This window comes from Prosopis cineraria, unplaced genomic scaffold, assembly GCF_029017545.1.
Source record: "Prosopis cineraria cultivar Desert tree isolate PC_DT_omini unplaced genomic scaffold, ASM2901754v1 PC1, whole genome shotgun sequence".
NCBI lineage: Eukaryota > Viridiplantae > Streptophyta > Magnoliopsida > Fabales > Fabaceae > Prosopis > Prosopis cineraria.
The window spans coordinates 43,415,708-43,439,303 of record NW_026555332.1 but is presented as its reverse complement, the minus strand read 5'-3'; the positions used below and the strand labels follow the sequence as shown (position 1 = coordinate 43,439,303).

Here is a 23,596-nt window from a genome sequence, read left to right as displayed (position 1 = left end):
CAGCTTCTGGAGCACATATTTGAAACGCGCAAACGTCGACCGTTTATCAGCATGGGACGGTGGAGCCCACGTCCACTATCAAACGGTAGTTGGTAGAATGAATTATTGAAGCCCACGCACTGGATAGAAGTGCATTATGTAAATGCAATGATGTGTTCATGCCTCTCGCCATATTTAAATCACCCCGTGAGGCCCTTTATATAATTCAATACAATATTCATTTGGGTCGTTTCATGCACTGTGCTACTACCTCTTTTAGCTACCATCATTGTTTTCGTCTCGGCCACTATGTTGCCGCTGAATTCCCTGAGATTGAAGCTCGCTGGGACGAAGTTGTCGCCGGACCACATCGTATACGATGCAGAGGATATTGAGTTCGAGACCTTATGGTGGTTCGTTTATGCTGGGGTTTCTTGCCTTCTCGTCCTCTTCGCTGGCATCATGTCTGGTCTCACCCTCGGCCTTATGTCTCTGGGCATCGTTGACCTTGAAATTCTCCAGCGCAGTGGCACCACCACAGAGAAAAAGCAAGCAGGTACGTCAACCTAGCTCCTTAGTCCTATATGCATGTTGCTGTCTTTGTACGCTGTGCGAGAGAGATTATTAATTAAGCCGTTGTCTTCTACTTTTTATCCCCCCGCCGGGCCTCCCTGGGATATTCCATTTCATATAGCTGCTATATTACCAGTTGTTCAGAAGCAGCATCAACTGCTCGTTACTTTGCTTCTCTGCAATGCTTGTGCCATGGAGGTATCCGCGAATCACTACTTATTTACTTCTTTTTATCTTTTTGGCTCTACTATGCTCCTACTTAGTTATTTCGGAAGTTATCTTGCTTCTGGCTTATTCGAAAGCAAGTGGCCAGAACTGAACACTCATTCCTCAGTAATGAAAACAGTCTGAGAATACAGTACGTACTGACAGTAGTATCCGGATAGTAACCGACATTTGTCTCTTGCTGGCATATATCCGTTTGCATATTCTGAACAATCAACGCATTTCTCATCGCAAATCTGAAGCTATGACAATATTCTCTTGCTAGTTCTTGGATCACTCGTAACTGACCTGTAACGTCCTTCACTTGTTCTGTAGGCTGTTGCTTATTAGTACATATTATTATTGGAATATGAAAATTACCAAATGTTCCTAAATGTAGGGTCATTAGGTTCTAGATGGTTCCTTTTCCCCTTAATTAAAGAACGTCCTTGTTACTAGATAGTCAGTTATCAGTCATTCAGGTACAAAGATGCTGAAAGATGCCGAGTTTGACAAATATTGAACTGAAAATATATTCAAACCCCATCGAATTGGATCTAGCGGACCTTTACAATGAAGTTTGAATCTCTTGTAGGAAAAGTCCCCGCGCGTAAATTTTGCATCTCCGATAGGACAAGTTCCCGCACTTAGTACCCAACTGTGTTTTAAACAATATTTCTTCTAATAGTAGGACACCTTTGTGCATAAGATAAAATATACTTAACCCTCCTGTTGTTTATCTGGCTTTCCAATTTTCCACTGATAGATCCTCCTGTCCTGTATTTATCTTTGGTTTTTCCTCTGCAGGCAGTTCCAATTTACCTTGACAAAAATTTTCACCCTCTTGTGGCAGTAATATTGTCTGTAACATTTGTTCTGGCTTTTGGAGAGGTAAAACATACGTGTTTTCCCAACCCAGCACTATACACAGATATTGGAGCATTTCATATCTGCTAACTGTATGAAATTTGAGCTCAGGTTATCCCACAAGCTATATGCTCAAGATTTAGGCTCTCTGTAGGCGCAAATTTTGTGGGGGTGGTGCGTATTTCTGATGATAATCTGGTATCCAATCGCTTATCCTATTGGAAAGGTAATGTCAAAATTTGCAAGTTTGCTTGAACATATTATTTGAATTTTGTATCGCATTCTGACATAGCATGAAGCAAAGTTCATATAGCCTATTTCACTTGAAAAGGTCATGGCTTTTTCAGCATATAGTTTTTTAATAATTATGGTTGTTTTGAACCGAGACAATTCATATATGCAATATAACGAGTTCAATAAATTATCAGTACCAACACTAAAAGGCCCAAACTACAGTCCAGCTCAAATACATACTTCTGAGACTCAAAAGACTAGAAACACACAACCAGACGGAAGACGAAACGAAAGAACATAACAAAAGCAATGAACAAGAATCTTGACCGGGTTTCCATAGCCTAAGGGTAAGTCATCCAAATGACTAAATTACCCACCATCCTAATAAGGCAAATATGTGGGCTAGATTTGATTTCTAATGAAGTCCATTCGCTATAGATGAAAGGAACACAAAAACGGGCCAGGACTCGCTTAAAATTTAAACAAGGGGCTGACTCGACTCTAAATGACGAAATTTCAAGAATGTGCGGTCCTCCAATTTTGTTTATAATATTTGACCAATATATAACGAAGAACCCTGATCGGCTGGTCCATACAAAAAAAAAACCCCCTGTTCGTTACAGAGGTATGCCACGCTACAAACAACCAAGTAATAGTACCCCATGACTTTATTATTATTCTCTTTTGGATGCAAAATCAAGAAGAGGAAGTCACTTCAGCTTCCACATCCACCATCTCAGTAGCCTGTCCATCTCCATTGCGATCAATCTCCAACCTTTGTGTTTGGGAAGCATTGTTGAGGAGATGCAAGAGATAACTGTAACACAAGAATGTGGCCACGACCAGTACCAGCGAAGACACGTTGACGAGGAACCACTTGACAGGAGAGACGAGGACCAGCAGAAGCAGCTGACAGGCCAGAGTTCCAAAAACATGGCAAACCACAATGTTAAAATTGCGTGAGCGTTCATTGAGTCAATCAAATAGAAAGGTGAAGAGGGAAATGACGTAGACAAATTGTGTGATGAGGAAAAGCAGCATGATGGAAGGGTGGTCATGGAAAGGGTTGTTGATGGATCCTTGGTACTTTATTTCCACCAAAGTAAGTAACAAGCCAACTACATATGCGTATATGGTGTGTGGTGAAATTAAATTTGAGGCTCTTCGCAAAAAATGCATTAGAAAAGTTTAAGAACTGGTCAAATAAGAGAAACAACAAGGATAAAAAACACAAATAAATAAATAAATAGGCGGTAACCTGTTATGTGATGAAATTTGAATAGCATGGCCACTTGAGGAGGAAGCCTGGGAAGGAACAGAGAAGGAATGAAGGAATGAAGAGATGGAGCTGATGAAGAAAGGAAGCGAAAGTAGAGGCATTCTTAGCTCTGTGTTGTCCAAATGTTTAATACTAGTTGGAGGGCCATCTTATACATACATATATATATTAGATATTTGAAAATAATCGATAAATAATCTTCTCTTCTCTTGACACCCAGTCTCCCACCTCGAATTTTTCTAATGGGTTTTGAGAACTTTGAAATCTCAATGTGGATTCAAATATTTTACACTTGTACAGAGTAAGAGTTGCATCATATATATTTAAGCCTATCTTGTGAGATGGAATTTCGTGGGAAAGTGCGTGGTTGTAGTTGCTAGATATTATTAGATAGCTAGCAAAGAAAGGATATACAAGACAAAAACCGTAACCTACAAACAAAATGGAATAATTAGAAAGACCTCATCAATATCCATATTCTAATGCAATTTTCTGTTTTTTCCACAAAATGAGCCCACTACGAAAATTGAAAAGAACCTCCCTATGCCCACTGAGTCTAATTACCTGGACGTACACCACGGCCTCGCAGGTCCTCTTTCAGCAATGGCTCAATTGAAGCCATGGCCATTCATATGGCATAAAGCTAAAATTAAACACATTGGGACAGAGAGTTATTGGGCAGAATATTTGGCAACGCCACTTTTCCTAGTTGACCATTTAATAATTCTTGCTTTAACGAGAAATGCAAGTCCACTAACAGCGGCAGAGAGTGACCCTTTTGACGCACGCTATAAATACCACACTCATTCTCTTCTCACAAATCAACCTTGACCAGTTCTTGTGTCAGCTCTCTAAATTAAGAAATAATGGGACTTTTTCCTCATTGATCAGTCTTACTTCTCTTGGTTTCTTCTGTTAATCATCTGTTCTCCTTTGACTAGATTTCTTCCTCATTCCCGCTGAGAGAGTGAGAGAGGTGCCAACTTTAGTGTGAGCAATAACAAAATTTCTTCCTTATTCGCCATGACCATCTCTATGGTAATGTGCAGACTAACACAACCACTAATAAATATTTCTTCTGTTAGCCCAAAAATAAACGTTACCTCTCTTCCACGGCAGAAGGAGAAGGTTGTGCTGGTGACAGGAGCCACCGGCGCCGGCAAGTCTCGTCTCTCCATCACCCTCGCCACCCATTTTCCGGCGGAGATCATCAACTCCGATAAAATGCAAGTGTACGAAGGACTCGACATAGTGACAAACAAGATCACCGAGGAAAAACAACGCGGTGTTCTTCACCATTTACTAGGGGCATAGAATTCCAACTCGGAATTCACGGCGAACAATTTCTGTGACATGGCCTCGCTCGCCATTGAGACAATCAGGGGTCGTGGAAAGCTTCCGATCATCGTCGGAGGCTCGAAATCGTTCCTGGAGGCTTTAATCGACGACGACGATTATAAATTCCGATCAAGGTACGTATTTCTGCTGCGTCTGGGTAGACGCGGGCTTGCCAGATCTTTATTCGTACGTGGCACAACGGGTGGATCAGATGCTGGAGAAAGGAATGGTGAATGAATTGAGGCCGTTTTATAATCCAAAAGGGGACTATTCACGAGGGATCAAGAAGGCAATCGGAGTTCCAAAATTTGATAAATATTTTCGAAAGGAAGCAAGTGCGGACGAGGAGACGAGGCGGAGGCTGCTAGAAGAAGCGATGAGGGAGATGAAGGAGAACACGTGGAAATTGGCGGAAAAACAGCTAGGGAAGATCCAGAGCCTGTGGAGCGTGAAGAGATGGAAGATGCATCACGTGGATGCGACGTCGGTGCTCCGGAAGCGTGGGGAAGAAGGAGAGGAGAATGAGGAGTGGAGGAAGTTGGTGGCAAAGCCAAGTGCGAAGATCGTCGCCCAGTTTCTTCGCAACTCGACAACGACGAAGAGTGGGGTGGCTGGGGGGGCTGAGGTTGGCGTCCCTGGAGAGCGCCGTTGCTTCGTCGTCTCAACTTCAGTCTCTGGGTCTGGGGCACTCCCGTGCCCTGTCCGATGAATTTTAACCCTTTTTATATTTACATCAATAAAAAAATTAAAAATTTAAAAATCACACTCCATAAAAAACTTGACCGTTTTGCTGTAAATTATATTATTTATAAAAAAATAATTTAATATAATAATTAATATACGGTGATATTAATAAGAAGAGATTGAATTTGAAAAAAAAATAGAGGTGAAAGGTGTCAAGTGTGATCGTGTGGGTGGAATGCTAGATTTTTAAATCTAACCTTCATATTCTCCTCCTCTTCTCAAGTCCTAAACTCCTAATACACTCACACGACCACACCTGACACCTCTTACTTCCACCTTCCTTTCAAATCTAATTTTTTTTTATTAATATCACTGCATATTAATTATTATATTAAACCTTTTTTTTTTTGAATAATACAGTTTACAGCAAAACGATAAAGCTTCTCATGGAGCGTGATTTTTAAATTTTTATTTTTTTTTAATTGATGTAAATATAAAAAGGGTCAAAATTCATCGGACAGGGCACGGGTGCCCCAGGACCCAGAGACTGAAGTTGAGACGACGAAGCAACGGCGCTCTCCAGGGACGCCAACCTCAGCCCCCCTAGCCACCCCACTCTTCGTCGTTGTCGAGTTGCGAAGAAACTGGGCGACGATCTTCGCACTAAGGCTAAATGAGATGCGAGGAGCAAAACGGCGTCATTTCCTATGAGGTGTTTTTTAAAAAGGCCGTACAGCGAGAGGTGGAAAGGCCGCAGAGGGTTAAGCTTAGAGAGAGAGAGAGAGAGAGAGAGAGAAAGTTACGCCACTTTCCGTACACGAACTTGAAGGGATGCGCCGATCCGGTCCCGTCCCAGTCCTATTTCCTAATCCTGGATAAGCTCTCTTGGGACCACATTCCCTCCTCCTTTGTTTTCTCATCTTCTCTTTTCACCCATTTTTTAATGTAAAAAAAAAACAGTATATTAAAATTTCACATTAAAAAATTATTATTATAAAATTTATTAACAACATCCTTTCAATTATCAATACATTTTGTAATAATTAATTATTTTTATGTGAACTCTGGTTATAATTTTTTTTAAAAACTTTTAATACTAATAAATTCAATTGTGCCATTTTTAATTATACCTATTTCAACATGTTAATTTTTTTTAGTTTTCAAATATTCTCCTTGCCCAAGAAATATGTATATATTTTAAAAAATTAGAGATGCATATTTAATTTGTTATTTGCTTAAAATGAGGTTGGGATGCATTTTGAGAATCGAATAGTGATCTATATATATTTAATAGAATAAAAAATATTTGTATTAGCTTGGAAATTTTAAAAAAATTGCATAGCTCTAATGAGACTCTTGAGATGTAGCGAAATTTACTCGTTTACTCGTTTAGTTATGACTCTACAGCAGCTGGAGTTTTTAAATATGGAATTTTGGTTTGGAATTACTGAACAATGTTGGATGAAAAGCGGCCCTTGAGAAGGATATAATTGAGTAATTTGTCGTTTTCCTGCAGGCACCGTATTTTTTTCTTTGGTCCACAGTGAGATGTGATTTCTTTTTCAATTGAAAAATGGTCCAAGCAGAGTATATAATCCTTTTTTTCCAAACAACGCATAAAACGCCTTTACTTTTTGTCTTGCTCCTCCCCGATAATGTCATTTATTAATTTATCTTTCTTTTGATTTGGATTCCCACACGCCTTCCCCCATTGCTGCAAGTTGAGTTACCTCAGCTTTTGGTCAAAGCAGTAGTCCCGCTACCTCCAAACACCATCTTCATCAACCACACGACGTCACATATCCTCCATCAACTTCGTGCATTTTAATGGCTACCGAAACGAAGTCTCATTTAACTCAAAAGCTAATTGTTGCATTAGCGGATTCATTGAAGCTTGATGAAGGTAGCACCACTGATATATACTTAATTACGAGGGGAATGTGGAAAGAGTGTGAAAGAGGAAATTAATAACCACTTGCAGAGGATCAAAGTGAACGCTCAAGTCGAAAAACCTCTAGGTACTGGAATCACCGTCTTTGTAGAGTGGAAAGCTACGTCTTTTAAGCACGTCACTGCGCCAACTGCCCCTACCTAGTGACGCAAGCTTCTTATCAAATACGAATCTTCCAGTGAGTCGCGTGCTTGTGCTTAATTTTGATTCTTTGCTCTTGGACCTTCTCAAGGGTCGTCATTTTTACAGTAATTCATTGGAGATTTTGACGTTAAACAGTTTTTGTAATTGTTCACGTGGTATATTATTGTCGCTAAAAGCACCACACTTTCCCAACACACTTGGGACTCATTCCCAATTTTAGATGGCACAGTGAGAAAGGAAGTACACACCAGCCAAATGTGAATAACAACAAAAGGCAAAAAAGACTAAAGACGACAGATGAGCAAAGCTTCAAAACACCTAAAACGGAACGCTACCGCGTTAAATCATTTTCCGGCTAGTCGTACGGTTCAAACTCGCGAATCAAATGGGGCCACCGCACGAGTAAGTGACCTCGCAGGATTCTCCAACGGTGAGCGAGTACTGATGCGATGGCCTCGTAAGAAAGGTGGGCAAGCGAAAGTGAAGCAGAAGTTCACACACACATTGACCCTCTACATTCTTAGCCCACCGGCAGCAGTTTTCTTCTTGAGGACTGGGCTGCCGGTGCCGGTGATGGTGCCCGTGGCGATGGGCATGGCCATGTTCTTGGTCATCGGGGTGTGCAGGTAAACTTGGGGGCCTTCGCACGAATGGCAGTGATGAGCAAGCATAGTTCACTAGGGAAAACTGGGTTGCACAGAGTGGGCGAGGTTCAGGCGATGTCACAACAACATGGCTCTCCCTCATCGGCACTAATGCCAGAAATGTCAGTCATTGTTATTAACCTAAAAGCCACCACTTTCTCCATGCTTGATTTTCTCTCTCTCTTGGGCTAATGTTTCAGAAACTGGAAAAAATTTTCAATGCCCCTACGACCCCGTAATCCTGCTTAAATACTTGCATACCCGTATGCTTCTCGATCCCATCGGGTTGTTTATTGCCAAGAGAATGGTTATGGATTACTCGTTTACATTCTTCATCCATTGTGTGTGACGACTTTGTAGGTGGCATGCAAAGTTACCTTAATCAGTATCGCACCACCAACCTGCTTCCAGACTCATTTTAAAATTTAAAGAACAACTCCAACATCAGGGAAGAGTGTGAGGGAAAGGATGGTTGAGATATAAACCGCAAATAAACAGACAGATCCTATGAGGACATGATTTAGTAGGAAATGGTTTTCCATTGAATCATTTGGCTACGACAACCCTCTTCATGAAACTTGCATGACCTCCCAACGAACTTTGGATCATTGCCAGGTAAACAATTGCTGCATCGCTGCTCTGAGGCCGAGGCGTGGCAGCAGACAAGTTTTCCACTCAGACTAGAGTAATCCGACTTCAGCGTATCAGAGAGTAATCAAACACCAGATATTCATCATTAGCATAGACAATACTTCTTACACGTCTCCCAAAGAGTTTCATTGCGCTTTAATCCTACTACATCACTAGCATACCATGTCATTGACTTCTTATAGCACGCCATTCAACAATGATTGAAAATGCTCAAATGTGAAAGCAGAAAAAGGGGATTCGTTGTATGCTCCCTCCTCTCCTGTTTATAGAACAGGAAGAGAAGATTTTTTTTTTTACCTATTTACAATAATATCTCATAAATTACTCTTTACTTTTTTATTAAATGTTAAAAAGAGCAAATATCATATTAAAATACGTATATTTGATAGTGACAAAATAAAAAAGTTTTTCAATTTTTAGATTTTACTTATTTCTGAAACACGTTGGAAGATATGACCAGAGGAGTAGGTTAATAAAGCAGCGTGGACAAGTTCATGAATTAAGCCCATCTTACCAAGATGAAGTTGGACTTCGACTCAAGTTCTCAAATTGGAAAGTCAATTTGTCGTTTCCAAATCAAGTCAGCAACACTGCAAGTGAAAGTGCATATGATTCAAACCGCAATCTTTCAAAGTTTCATTGCTCTACAAACATGATGAAATTGACCTCAACAACATGGACCAAGAAAAATGTGAATCACTAAATAAAATTACTCTACAGCAAACTTACAGCTTTCTTTATTAGAAAAAAAAACATTTATAACAGGGTATTAACTACAATCTCGACATATATAATAATATATAAAGCTTAATCTCAATTTACCTGCCTTTCTTCTTACGGTTACCAAGGCCATCTGCCGCTATAAGCCTTTCATACTTCAATAACGCCCTTTTTATATTCACTATCTTTCACAGCTGAAATTTCCATGTCATTCTTAATTTATTCACTCGCTTTCGCAGCTAAAATTTTCATGTCTTCCTTAATTTGTTCTCCTCGCAAACGCAAGTCCTCTGCTCTTTGCTGCCAACCGTCTTGCAACAACTCAGCAAATTTAGCTTTGATCTCAAGCAGTGGATCTCGATCAATCAACTCACCATTTTTGTAAGCTTCTCTCAACATTGTTGTTTTAATCCCTCCTTTTAAGGAAACATAGAAAATCCCCGAGTGCCTTGTAAATGCACTCGAAAATGCATTTGAAAACCTATATTCGTCACAAAACTTTCCCAGTATTGGCACTGGAATCCTTTTATACAATGAAAGAGAAAGCAACTCGTGGAATACCCCAACCGTCCTCTTCTCCATTTCTCGTGATGCTTGGTCCAAATGGGACACGTCCTCATATGGCGATATGTAATCAAGCTCCATCCAATCTCTAGTCCACTCTCTCATCTCTTTCCTTAAGAAAAAACCTGGAGGAAGCTTCACATTGAAATTTGGCCGAACCCTAATCCCCGTCAATTTCGTCTCCTCTTCAGCCCTTTGCTCAATAACAGATTTTGCAAATTCGGGGTTCCATGAAACCAATTCAATAAATGATTTTTCCTCCCCAGGACACCCAATTAGCCTAAAATACTGCGGATACTGAGGAATCAAATTAACTAAAAAATCATTCGGGAACCCAAATTCCCTCTTCACGTGAAGCAATTTATCTGCACTAATCACCTTGTTCTTCGACATCATTAACAATTTACACAACTTCGACACGATCAAGGGCTCGTTTTCTCTATAAACCCTTTTTTCTTCATCCAGAAAATTTCTAAGCCGATCGCTAACCCTTAGAAAGGGAACGCGATCCGATTTTGGTTTGATACGATCATAGTAGACATCAAACAGGCCAGGGTTTTGGTTTAAAAAGGTTGTAATCTCAACATTAAGACGCATCCTCTCACGTCGTTTCTCAAGATATCGCAATGGGATTACTTGACCTGGTTCATTAAGAACCTCCTTAACAACACGAGCGCAGAGCTTATATCGCTTGTCCTTCTCTATCGCTAGGTCCAGTTCAGGGTCTTTCCTCCATACTACTTTGAGGCTACTTATAGATTTTTTCACGTGAAGATTGAACTCGCGATCAGCAAAAACAGCATCTAGATTGTGAACGAAAATGTTGCGGGATTTGTTAAACATACCTGATGCGGAAGAGCAGGCTGGCCGCACAACCGCCACTGTGCCTTCAAACAACAGGGTGGTCAGCAAGGACAACCACGTATCGAGGGAATTTCTAACAAAACCAAAATGGGCTCATAGTTTCAGATTTCACATACGAGAGGATCCACTACAATTAAATGGGTCGAAAGCTTAATGGCTTCGTTTTCATTACTAACTTATCGTAAAATTATAACGGTTCGGGCAAGGGGAAGAGACTTTCCTGGGCGACACCGTGGAGGCGTGGACACACTCGACAGCGACGAATAGAAGCCTCTGTTCAGTGTCTCAAGCTCTCAGTCGAGCCGCGCAGATTGGAGCTCTATGACTGTAAGTGGAAGCTTCACCGTGAACTCACGTGGCGGCGATGAGCTTGAGAAGACAAGGTAAACTCGAAGAGAGTCGAAGGTGGGGGATATCGCAAGACTGGACTGGTGGCCTGGAGGAGGACAAGAGCCGCGCCGTCATGGAGATTCAACTTAGGGCAGATGAGGGCACCAAATGAAGCGATTATGAATTAGTTAGGGTCGCGGCAATTGAAGGGAGGGAAAGTGGGCAGGCAAGTGATGCAACAGCATTTTAAAAAAAAAAAAAAAAAAAGAGGCCAACCCAGCTTGTATATAAAATGGGCTAATTTTGATAGCCCATTTTGTAAAACTTTACGGGCTAACAGAGTGGCCTGTTGTGTTGAGCCCATTTTAAAAGTGATTTGTTGATAAAAATTAAAATCGTTAGATGATCTGATAAAAATATTTATATTTAAATGATTTTAATTAAAAAATTTTAATTTATAATTATTGAATAGGGTAGGAGTTGTATAAAGTAATATTAATATTATTCCTCTTTCAAAAAATTTACTAGTTTGTTATAAATATTATCATATTTTTATAGACGTTATATTTTTTATAATTCAAATAAATAGATCATAATTTTCATGAATTACTTCGTTTTATTTCTCTCTGTTCATGAATCTAGGTTATTAAATACAAGATTATTCATATATATCAAATATGTCAATGATTCTTTGATTTTGAAAAATCTACATTACTCCTATAATGTTAGTAGAGAAATATAGTGTAATTTATCACGTATTAGCAAATCCACCTCATGAGGATTTACACGTCCATTAAGAGATGTTCCAATTGTGCTTGTAGAAATGATGGCCATCAAAACTAGACTTGAGGTTGCCTTCCAACTTGAATTTAGCAGAATTATTCCATACTTTGACACATTGAATGCCATTAACATGATACTATAAAACTATATTGTTAATCATTATTGAAGGATTGATATTAATTATATACAAGAACTCGTTTACAGCAACAAAAAGGTGGAAATTCATCATGCTTATCAAGAAGTTTGCAATGTGCTGATGATTTGGCATAAAATAGTCATCAAACTGATACAAAAGTTAAATTCCTTCATATAATACCCCCTGTTTTGCATGCAATATTGTGTGAGGATAACTTAAACATTATTTAATTTGTTGTACTTTTCTCCAAGCCTCAGGCTTGCCTTTCCATTCAAAAAAAAAGTATTTAATGATTTGAAGGTTAATGATAAAAGCCCTCTTCAAAATCTTGCACTCATGCTGATGAATCAAAGTGAATGAGAAGAATTTTTTTTTCCTCACTTCTTCTATCTAAAATTTTCTCTTGCTCTTATTTTCATTGGTTTCATCAAGATTTTCTTTTTTACTAGATTTTTTTAAATCAACTATCATTATGAAATAAAATATATTCAAATGAATTTTTGATAAGAAAAATATAGCAATTATTTTCAAAATAAATTTTTTATTTTTAAATTATTATATATATAAAAGTTGGGTTAAAGGCTACGAGAGAATGCCACATGTCCAATCTAAAATATAAATTAACTCAAAATAATCAATTTAATGTGTGTAAAGCATGTTGATTATTTGATGTATATATGCAGTTAAATGTGAATAAATTAATTCTTAAATTAATTTAATTTTTATTTATATAATCCACAGAGCTACATTTTGTCATTTTATATTTTAACATTTATGAATTTTTTTATCTAAATAATTATGCTTTCTTTTTTTTTTATCAGCAATTACACTTCATCAATTTATATGGTTGCCATTAATATTTTATAGTTTATGTCAACATATTTTAATTGTGTTATCTTCTCTTTAAACAATAAGGATCATATCAATAAAAGTTAATATCTATCTATTTAAACACTCTATCCAACTTAAACATATATAGAAGATAAAAGGTGAGAGTGAGAAAAAAGTGCTAATTTCACACTCTTGATTGTATGTTTCTCTATGATCAAGAGTGAGAAACGTATGACATTTCCGATGCTGTAAAAGAAAGCCACATTAATAACAAAAAATGGATGATTGAAAAATATAATTTCTAAAAAATCCCAAGCATTATATATTTTGGACTAAATTTAATTGAGAAAAAAGATCTTATAATTTAGATCTGACGCAGTAAGACTTTAAACACCCTATCTAATCTAAACATATAGAAAAATTGTAGGGTATTTGTATGCAAATATATTATGTGTTTTAAAATTTATTATTACCTATTTAAAATTCAAATTTGATTATATGTGTATTTAAATTAATATTTATTTATTTGAACACTCTATCAAACCTAAATATATGGTAAAATTTTAGGTTCATAATATTTAGAGTATTTGTATGCAGATATATATATATATATATATATTGATATTCAAATTTAAATTAATACATATCTATTTAGATTAAAAATTAAATTTTTTTTACTATTTAAATCTATCCTCTTGAATCTCAAAAATTATAAATATAATTTTTATTAGTAACTAAAATTTGACATAATATATTTACAGTTATTATATCTAACCTCAACACGCATAACTCCATGTCTATATACTACATATATATATTATGATTAAAATTTATATTAATATATATCTGTTTAAATATTTAGAAAAGTATTATGTGTTTAAAAATATATTTTACCTATTTAAAATTTAAATCTGATTATATGTGTATTTAAATTAATATCTATCTATTTAAACACTCTATCCAACCTAAATATATTATAAAATTTTAGGTTCATAATATTTAAGGTATTTTTATTCAGATATATATATTAAGATTCAAATTTAAATTAATTCATATATGTTTAAATTAAAAATTTTAAAAAAATTCACTATTTAAATCTATCCTCAGAAATCTCAACAATTATAAATATGAATTTTATTAGTATCTGAAATTTGACATAATATATTCTCAATTATTAATGCTAGGCTCAACACTCATAATTCCGTGAGACTCAAAAAATTTTGATTTTTACCTATTTAAAATTTTAAAAATAATATGTTATGAAGGAGTTTTGAGACATGTATATTTAGTTTAATATATATCTAAATACACACACACACACACACAGATTAGATTTTCACGAGGCACTTTGGAACTCAAAATATATTAATTTCATGTATTTAAGTTTGGTAAAATCTAAATTCCTTAAATATCTACATTGAATAAAATAATTTTTAATATCTATCATTTTGATTTTTTTTAAATAACCTCTTAATTTTTCCTTCTAAATCATCCTTATTCAATTATAAATTACTAGGTTAGGCTAATAGAATATTTTACAGCTTCACATCAGAGTCACTCTTCTAATTTATTGCGTTAAGTTCATTCTCTTTTCCATCATTATTCATATTACCCATGGCTTCTATTTTTGAGATTCGTGCTATTCGTGCTATCAACACAACAAAAAAAGTTTGGCGCATTATGGTTAGGGTGATTCATATCTGAAGATTGTCAGGTAGAAATACATTCGAAGAATCCAATGATGTTAAATTGGTCTTCTAGGATGCTGGAGTAAGTGTTTATACATTTTATTTTTTGGATCTCCTTAATTATGTCTAATATATAATACTTATCCTATCTATGGGACAATGTTATTGTAGGTTGTATCGCCTTAAAATATATAATGATTTCAAAATTGAGGGTCTCTTAGTGCTGTACATTATTTATCAATAATTCGTGTTTTTTTAATAAAAAAAGGTGTTGGATATGATTTATGCTTTTTGCTGCAATTATATTGCTATGATGTTTCCAACAGCACGTGCAATTCATGAAATCATTATTTGTTAGACAACTTTAATAGTATCATTTGGTATTATTAAATTAACCTTGCATAAAAAATATTTGTGAAATTCAAACAGTGTGATCGCATATGTCATGTTCACTAATGTTATGGCTAAACTCAATGCTCAGGTTCTGTGTATATATTTATATCCAACATCATAGTTCATAAAAATATTTATTTCCAATAATTCACCATTAATTACCTTTTATTCATACAATACAAAATATAATAGTATGCATTTGTTAAAAATGTAAGTGAAGTTTTCATTTAGTAAAGTTTAATTGTCAACAGCATGTTTGAACTATAAAATATCAACATTTTAATAGTTTCCATTAATTACCTTTCATTTAGTAAAGTTTTCAACAGCTTGCGCAATTCGTGAAATCATTATTTGTTAGAGAACTTTTATAATATCATTTGGTATTATTAAATTAACCTTGCATAAAAAATATTTGTGAAATTCAAACAATGTGATTGCATCTGTCATGTTCCTGAATAGTATTATTTGTTCTTATATTTCATATTAATTTATGATTAAGTATTACTCTAATAATCAACTCATCATAGGGTGATCGAATTTCTACAATTATTTGAAAACCTTTTGTACTTTTTATTAGTATTTAAATCTATCCTCATAAATCTCAACAATTATTTGAAATTTGACAAGATTCAATTCATCATTTTGGATTCAATTTTATTAACATCTCAAATATTGTAGATAGAGAGGCAACGAATAATAATTACTTAATTAGTATGTATTTAAATTTTTTAAATTTGTTCTTCAAAAAACTCTATTTGATAATGTCCTATTTTAATCTTTTTTTATCTATTAAAATCTTATTGCTTTTTTTTTTGGAAAAAACACTTGCCAATCAAATTAAAGTAGGGCAATTACCAAGTTTAACTTATCTATTTTGATCTATCTTAATCTTTAATGGTCTATTTTTCTTAATGACATGTGATTAAATGGCATACTTTTTTTCATGACAGATGTGATTGGAAGATTATCTGGAATTGGAGAGTTGGAGGAGTCGATTAAGGATGGGAAAAAACAAAAACGGATAGAAATAAGCTTAAAAGATGCAGAGTAATATGACACAAACTTTACCAATTAATATACTTGAAACCTTCTTTAATTTTTGGTGCCTGTGATGAAAATTCATTTGATACTATTCTTATCATTATAGGAAAAACAAGGTGAGTTGTACTTTATGAGGGGCCTTTAAAGATGATATACTAAACTTGACAGAGGAGGCACTAAAAAGCTAGTTATTATCATATTGCAGTGGTTTAAGATTAGGGGGTTCAACAGTACGTGTCCTCACATAAATGTCTGAACGATATTGATTCAATTATATATGCATTCTGTCTAAATATTTTGATTCCTACATAAAAATGAGGAGGCTTACTAGCATAATGTATTACTCACGAGTTTTTGTACACCCTTCAATTCCAGAGGTCTCCAGTTTTATTTCTAAGTGAGTCTGTCATATTATAAAATTTTGATTTAGTATGTTATGCCATGTTTATACTATTGTCAGTGGGTTATGATTATGGTTTTGATAAGCAAGTTATATAAATATAATCTTATTTTATTTTTAATCTTAAGGTGTCAGGTAATCACTTGGATGAAGACATAGAGCTATTGACTAGCCAAAATTCTCAGTTTATTGGTGAATCTTTGCTCGCAATGCCAAATAGGGTTAAGATTTAAGAACTATCAGATTGTAAACATGTAAGTATTGTGTATATTATAGGTATATTATGAATATTATATTGATTTTGTATGATGATTGGAGTATGATATGACAAGCTAATATAAATGTAGAAGGATGAAGTTGTGACTCTTAGCACTGTTGTCGATATTAATACTGATAGAGATTGGTTCTGTAATGCATGCAAGAAATGTAATAAGGGAGTACACCTTGATTGTGATGATCAAGACTGTTGTACCAAAGTATTTGTTAAAATTGTGTATTAATGCAAATTATATTCATTTATATTCTAAAATTTTACATGTATGTTTGTAGGTTTAAGGTGACATTTACTGCAGCTGATGATACTGGATCCAATACATTCTTTATGTTTGATCTTATATTTTCTAAGTTTGTAAACTGCACTGCTGCTCACCTAAGAAAGTATATTCCTAAGGTATGTATTCAATGTTATTCCTAAGGTATGTGTTCAATGCCATTTTTATGTTTAATAGCAATATGAATATTGCACACACATATTGAATATCAAATTGCAATAGCAATACACATATAATAGATATTGAATTAATGGCAATTTTAATTTAATTGATATTGATGACTCTATTGATTTTTTTAAAATCTTATATTAATAATTAAATTTTATAAAATCAAATATGATATTCAACCATAAAATACATTATCATAAATGTAGGAATCTAAAGATAAGGTTGTGCTTTTGGATTGTTTTTATGAGTTTATTAGGAAGGAGTTTGTATTCAAAGTCTCCATTAGAGACCCCGTGAAACAAGGTTTCTCGGCTGGCCACATAGTGACCCATTTTTGTGAAGATTCAAAAGTATTAAGAGCATATAAGGAAGGCATAGATGAACTTCCAAATAGTCCACACAGTGATAGTCATATTGAAACCACAACTGTAAGTATTTTTTAAATTTGTTTTCTAAATATAAATAAAATGCATGAAATATTGATTTTTAATAAAAATTTTATTCTATTGGGAATGTGATACTTCGCATGTAGACTCGGAGGTTGGTAATACAGGTGAAAGCACTCCTTCAAAAAGCATTAGCTCTAAAACATGTCCAAAGTTAAGTGAAAAAGATGCTAATAGTGGTGATTTTTTCACGAATGTGAACAAGATGTATGCCCTTCCAATTGGTGCCTTAATAAAGGAAAAAAAATATGCATGACATGACTGTGATAATGATAGTAGTGATCATGAACTTATTTCATCAGTTGTGAAGCGTGTGAAGATAGAGAAATGATCAAATGTTTTTTCTATTCATTAATTATGAGCACTGATCAAACTTTTTCTTAGTCTAACTACTTAGGATATTATTTTCAATTTTTTTCAATGTCTTTAAGATCTTTATATTTTTTTGTTGTGTCCTTCTATTGGTATGATGACAATAATTTTGTCCTTTATAAATTTATTTGTTCTTTATTATTCTACACATGGGACCTCTTTATTATTTTATATTTGTTTAAGAGCCTTTTACAAACATACAGGGTAAATCCTTCTCGCAATAGAGTAAGCAAAGGAATGACATTGAAATCAATGTTTAGTTATGTTTATATGTCTATCTAATTAATTAAGGAAGTCAAATTAATATCGATCTTTCTAATAAAAATTTAGAAAAATTAATCTATATTTAAAACTCTCAATATACCTTGATTAATCTATGCATTTCAATCAATCCTAATGTTTTCCTAAATTTTAGCTTGATATAGTAAAGTATATATAAATCTATTTGAATTCAAAACAAGAATCTATTTAAGCATTTAGAAAAAATAACCTGAGTTTAGAAAAAAAGTATATATATTTGAAATGCACTATAATTCTTTCCTTCAAAATGGTTTTAGTTGCTAATTTGGCTATGTTGGATGCACAGGATGTTGTCAATCAAGTTCTTCTGTAAATAATCAAAGCAATGGGTGTGTTGTTTCAGCTAATTATCTTGCATATATCTTAATGTCGGAGCAAGGTAATTTTATTTTTATTTTAGCATAAGCACTAATATTAGCCCACCTCTATGATATTATTTTTATGATGTATAGATTATTATGATAATAGAGATCAAGTTCAAACATATCAATATTGCCATATGAAGTTCTGGTCTGATGAGAGGTTAAAGAAGGATGCCAACAAATCTTGCCCGTCATTTGGCATGTGTTGTCTCCAAGGAAAGATTGAGCTACCTCAACCTAAGATGCCACCTGAATCATTATATGAACTATTTAATAATGGGGACCATCAGAGTAAAAATTTTTACAGTAATATTAGGATGTACAACATGATGTTTGCATTCACATCAATGGGGGGTAAAATAGATAGATAGATAAATGATGGTCATGGTCCTTACGTATATAGAATGAGCAGCCAAAATGTTTACCTTATTAGAAGTGTCCTCCCAATAGATGGGGCACCTCTCAGGTTTGCTCAACTTTACATTTATGACACAAACAATGAGATTTCAAATAGGATGAGGGCTATTTGGTGAGTTTGATAATCATATATTTTTATCAATGGTCTTTAGGTTTAGCCATGTGAATGTTTAAAGTTAACGAACTAGTTCTTTATATGGCTTGTAGTGGAAGTAATAAGATAGACCTATGCTGCCATGATATTGTTAAGGAATTAAGGAGAATGTTGGATTCATGCAGCATTTTTGTGCAAACATACAAGAAGGCAAGAGATATGATAGGTGCAAAGGATTCACAAGAGGTTAAGATCTGATTGATATATAAACATCATACAGATGGTAGGAGCTATAACCTTCCAACCACATCAAATGAAGTTGCAACATTGATTGTCGGTGACATTAATTATACTGAAGTTGGTCGAGACATAATTGTACAACATAAGACTGGCTTGCTAGAGCGTATATCTGAAAAGCATCCCCTCTATTTACTAATGCATTATCCTTTATTATTTTTATATGGTGAGGATGGGTATAGAGAGAATATTCCCTATAATGTTGAAAAGCCGAGAGGTAAAGTTACTTATGTATCATTGCAGGAATACTTTGCATATATGATTCAAGATCGTGATATTGATCATTCGTTAATTAGACGAGGTGGGAAATTGTTCCAACAATTCATAGTTGATGGGTATACAATGGTTAAGTCACAAAGATTATCATTTGTAAGGCACATTCAAAAGAAATTAATATCAGAGTTGTACCAAGGTCTTGCAGATGCTGTATTAAGGGGTGAAAATACTCCATCTTTAATGGGTAAGAGAATCATCCTTCCATCATCATTTACTGGTGGTGTTCACTATATTGTTCAAAATTACTAAGATGCAATGGTGATTTACAAGTGGGCGGGATATCCAGATTTGTTCATAACTTTCACATGTAATTTAAAATGGCTTAAGATTTCTCGATTCATAAATTTTACAAATCTTCAAGCAAAAGATCGTCCTGATATATTAGCACGTATTTTTAAGGTTAAGTTAGGCATGATGATAAATGACATTCATAAGAATGAAATTTTTAAAAAGGTCAAAGCAGGTATATATTATTCACTGACATTGTAATATCAATTTTTTATCATCTTTATTTTCCATTTAATATAATGCAAATTGTTTCTAAGTACAATTACTCTTTCTTTTCCAGTGATATATACAATAGAGTTTCAAAAGCGTGGACTCCCACATGCACATATTTTGGTTTGGTTGTGCAACAAGGATAAGTTTCCAACATCTCAGGATCTTGATAAGGTGATTTCAGTGGAGATATCAAAGACGGATGAAAATCCAAAGCTATTTAAAGCAGTCAATTTTTTTATGATACATGGTCCTTGTGGGTCGATGAATACCAATTCACCATGTATGGTTGATAGCAAATACTCTAAACACTATCCTAAGTCATTCAACTCTAGCACAATTATTGATGAAGAAGGTTACCCACGATATAGGAGATTAGACAATGGGAGGATAATAACAAGAAATGGCATTGATTTGGACAATAATTATGTAATACCATATAATCCATATTTATTGCTAAAGTATAATGCTCATATAAATATTAAAAGATGCAATCGAGCTTAGTCAATTAAATATCTTTTCAAGTATGTGACAAAAGGACATGATAGGTTTACAGTCACATTTTGTACTAATTCGTGTGACCCAACTACTGGGAGAATCCATGATTAGATTAAATTGTATTATGATTGTAGATATTTGTCTCCTTCCAAATATGTATGGAGGATATTTTCTTTTAATATCAATTACAAAAAACCATCTATTGAAAGGTTAATTTTTCATTTGCCTAACCAACAAAATGTCATATTTGATGACGATGAACCGTTAGATTTAGTTATTAATCGCAATACAGGAAAGACCATAATGCTGGAGGCATAGTTTAATGCTAATGATAATGAGGATAATGATGAGGCTAAGGGCTTAACATATCCTGAATTCTCAACTAATTTTGTTTATAAGAAAGATTTATGTGAGTGGAAGCTTAGGAAGTAGGGTTTTTCAATTGAAAGATTATACTATACCCCTCCAGGTAATGGTAAATTGTATTATTTACGTACCTTGCTAACCATCGTCAAAGGCTATACTTCATATGAGAGTATACGCACCATTAATGGAGTCATTTACACTACTTTTAAAGATACCTGTTATGTACTAGGATTATTAGACAATGATAAAGAATATATTGATGGTATTATAGAAGCAAGCCAATGGGTTTGGACAATTTCTAAGAAGGCTGTTTTGTACTAATCATATCTGTGATTTGTTCTCTCGACCAGAGGTTGTATAGGATAGTACATGGGTCTTCTTATCAGATGGTATTATGTACAGGCAAAGAAAATATTACTGGACACCACGGTATATAGTAATTACATTTGTATTCTTTAATTTTTTTCTACAATCTAATAGTAGTAATAAAGTTTATATAAATTATCAAACAATATTGCTGATATAACAACAATATTTTCATAGGATTACAATTAGATGATGCTAATTTACACAACTTTACATTGATTGAGATTGTGAAAATACTTTAATCTAATGGAAAAAGTCTCATAAATTTTGAGCCAATACCTTTACCTAACATATCAAGCTTGGATGTAAGTGAGAACAAGCTCATAAGAAACGAACTAAATTATGATAGGGTTGTGTTATCTACTGAATTGGCAAGGTTGTTGCAGACACTAACACTTAAGTAAAAGATAATTTATGATAAAATCATGAGTGCTATTGCATCTAACAAAGGGGGAGTTTTTTTCCCCTACGGATTTGGTGGTATTGGGAAAATATATGTTTAGAAGACACTATATACTTCATTAAGATTTAGAGGTAAAATTATTCTCAATGTAGCATTAAGTAGGATAGCTTCTTTATTGCTTCCAGGAGGATGAATAGCTCACTCACAATTTTGCATTTCACTTTTTGTGACAGAAGACACTATATGTAGCATAAAATAAGGAAGTAACTTAGCTGAATTATTAGTTCATACGTCATTAATTATATGGGATGAGGCTCCAATGGCACACAAGTTTTATTTTGAAGCTCTTGATAAATACTTGAAAGATATTCTAAAGTTTAGTAACCTATTAGCTGCCAATCTTTCATTTGGAGAAAAAGTTGTCATGTTTGGCGGAGACTTTAGGTAGATCCTTCCTGTTATTCCAGGTGGATCCAAAGAAGAGATTGTTTTTGCTACCATTAACTCTTCATACATATGGGATAATTGTCAACTTCTTACATTAACAGGAAACATGAGACTTATGGCAACAAATAATATGACATCTAATAGTGATATTTAAGATTTTGTTGATTAGATTATCTTAATTGGTGATGGGACCTCTGCTGGAGTTAATGAAGAATCTGTGGATATTAAGATCCCAGCTAATTTATTATTGGATGGTTCAGAAAATCCAATAAAGTCTATTGTTGATTCAACTTTCTCAAATTTCCTTAACAATGTCAATAGTTCTTCATATTTGAGAGAGAGAGAGCTATCTTAGTCCCTACATTAGCTGTGGTTGAATAAGCTAACAAATACACGTTATTCATGATCCTTAGAGAGGAAGTTGTATACTTGAGTTTTGATAGTGTTGTAAAAGATGATGGGGACATGAATTTACTCGATGACTTGCACTCTACAGATTTTCTAAATTTAATTCTAATGTCAGGACTCTCGAATCATGAAATAAGATTGAAAGTGAGTGCCCCAATTATTTTGATGCAAAACATTGATAAGTCTATGGGGTTGTGCAATGGTACACGTCTCATAGTTACAAGAATCGAAAAACATGTTATTGAAGCCCAAGAAATGTCTGAGTCAACTACAAGGATGAAAATATGTATACCTCGTATCGCTATGTGTCCATCTAATTCTAGGTTTTCATTTACTTTGAAAAGGAATCAGTTTCCTATTATGTTGGCTTTTGTAATGATCATTAATAAAAGTCAAGGCCAGAGCCTGTGTAATGTCAGTTTGTACTTGTCTCATCCTATTTTCGCGCACGGTCAGTTATATGTTGTTGTTTCTCGTGTTTGAAGTAGGGAAGGTTTAAAAATATTGATTCTTGATGAGAACGGTCAATCCATAGACAAAACTTCTTATGCTGTTTATAGGGAAGTTTTTGATAATTTGGTCTAATTAATTATAAATTTTTATGAATATGCTTATTGTATCCATTCACACTGTATTCATTTAGTTTTTACATTGATTTAATACTAATATGCATATTTAACATTAAAAATTATAATTATATAGCCCCACTACATTTATGATAATATGGAGTATTAGAGATGATATGCTATAAGTTATTCTTTTAAGAAAAATCTTCGATTGACATTTATTTATAAAAACTTTAGTTCATCGTAAATGATAAGTATGTCACTCATTAAAAAATTATTGTATATAACCCGTGCATTACACAGGTACTTTACTAGTTATATTTGGTAGCATAATTATCATATGAAAAATCTGTGCAAAACATGAAGGAATAGCGAGGAACCAAAGAAAGAAAACATCTTCATTCAAGTCTCATCATAATGTTCACCTAACCCTCCATTTTAGCTTAAAATAATATTCGCCATT

General features: G+C 34.3%; 2 protein-coding genes and 1 pseudogene across 3 annotated transcripts; 2 read left to right on the top strand and 1 right to left on the bottom strand.

Moving 5' to 3' along the window:
- Positions 1-224: 224 nt before the first annotated feature.
- Positions 225-2,004, top strand: LOC129304912 (putative DUF21 domain-containing protein At1g03270). The gene is made up of 4 exons (XM_054944790.1): positions 225-535; positions 674-750; positions 1,564-1,647; positions 1,735-2,004. Exons 1-4 carry the CDS (start codon positions 289-291, stop codon positions 1,876-1,878), a joined length of 552 nt encoding a protein of 183 aa, XP_054800765.1. The 5' UTR covers positions 225-288; the 3' UTR covers positions 1,879-2,004.
- A 2,155-nt stretch (positions 2,005-4,159) lies between these two features.
- Positions 4,160-5,619, top strand: LOC129304829 (adenylate isopentenyltransferase 3, chloroplastic-like; annotated as a pseudogene).
- A 1,769-nt stretch (positions 5,620-7,388) lies between these two features.
- On the bottom strand, positions 7,389-11,220 carry LOC129304990 (protein WHAT'S THIS FACTOR 1 homolog, chloroplastic-like). Of its 2 annotated transcripts, XR_008591863.1 has the most exons (3): positions 9,371-11,220; positions 9,063-9,138; positions 7,389-8,692 (listed from the first exon to the last, which is right to left on the bottom strand). XR_008591863.1 is itself a non-coding variant. In XM_054944904.1 (2 exons), the coding sequence occupies exon 1, from the start codon at positions 10,673-10,675 to the stop codon at positions 9,488-9,490; it is 1,188 nt and encodes a 395-aa protein (XP_054800879.1). In that variant the 5' UTR covers positions 10,676-11,217; the 3' UTR covers positions 7,389-9,138; positions 9,371-9,487. The 2 variants fall into 2 exon arrangements, 1 of the variants encoding a protein (XP_054800879.1); XM_054944904.1 differs by having other exon boundaries at positions 7,389-9,138; positions 9,371-11,217.
- Positions 11,221-23,596: the final 12,376 nt, after the last annotated feature.

Coding starts and splice junctions, on each gene's coding strand:
- LOC129304912 (XM_054944790.1), top strand. CDS start 289: ATGTTGCCGCTGAATTCCCTGAGATTGAAGCTCGCTGGGACGAAGTTG. Junction 536..673: donor CACAGAGAAAAAGCAAGCAG/GTACGTCAACCT, acceptor CATTTCATATAG/CTGCTATATTACCAGTTGTT. Junction 751..1,563: donor GCAATGCTTGTGCCATGGAG/GTATCCGCGAAT, acceptor TTTCCTCTGCAG/GCAGTTCCAATTTACCTTGA.
- LOC129304990 (XM_054944904.1), bottom strand. CDS start 10,675: ATGTTTAACAAATCCCGCAACATTTTCGTTCACAATCTAGATGCTGTT.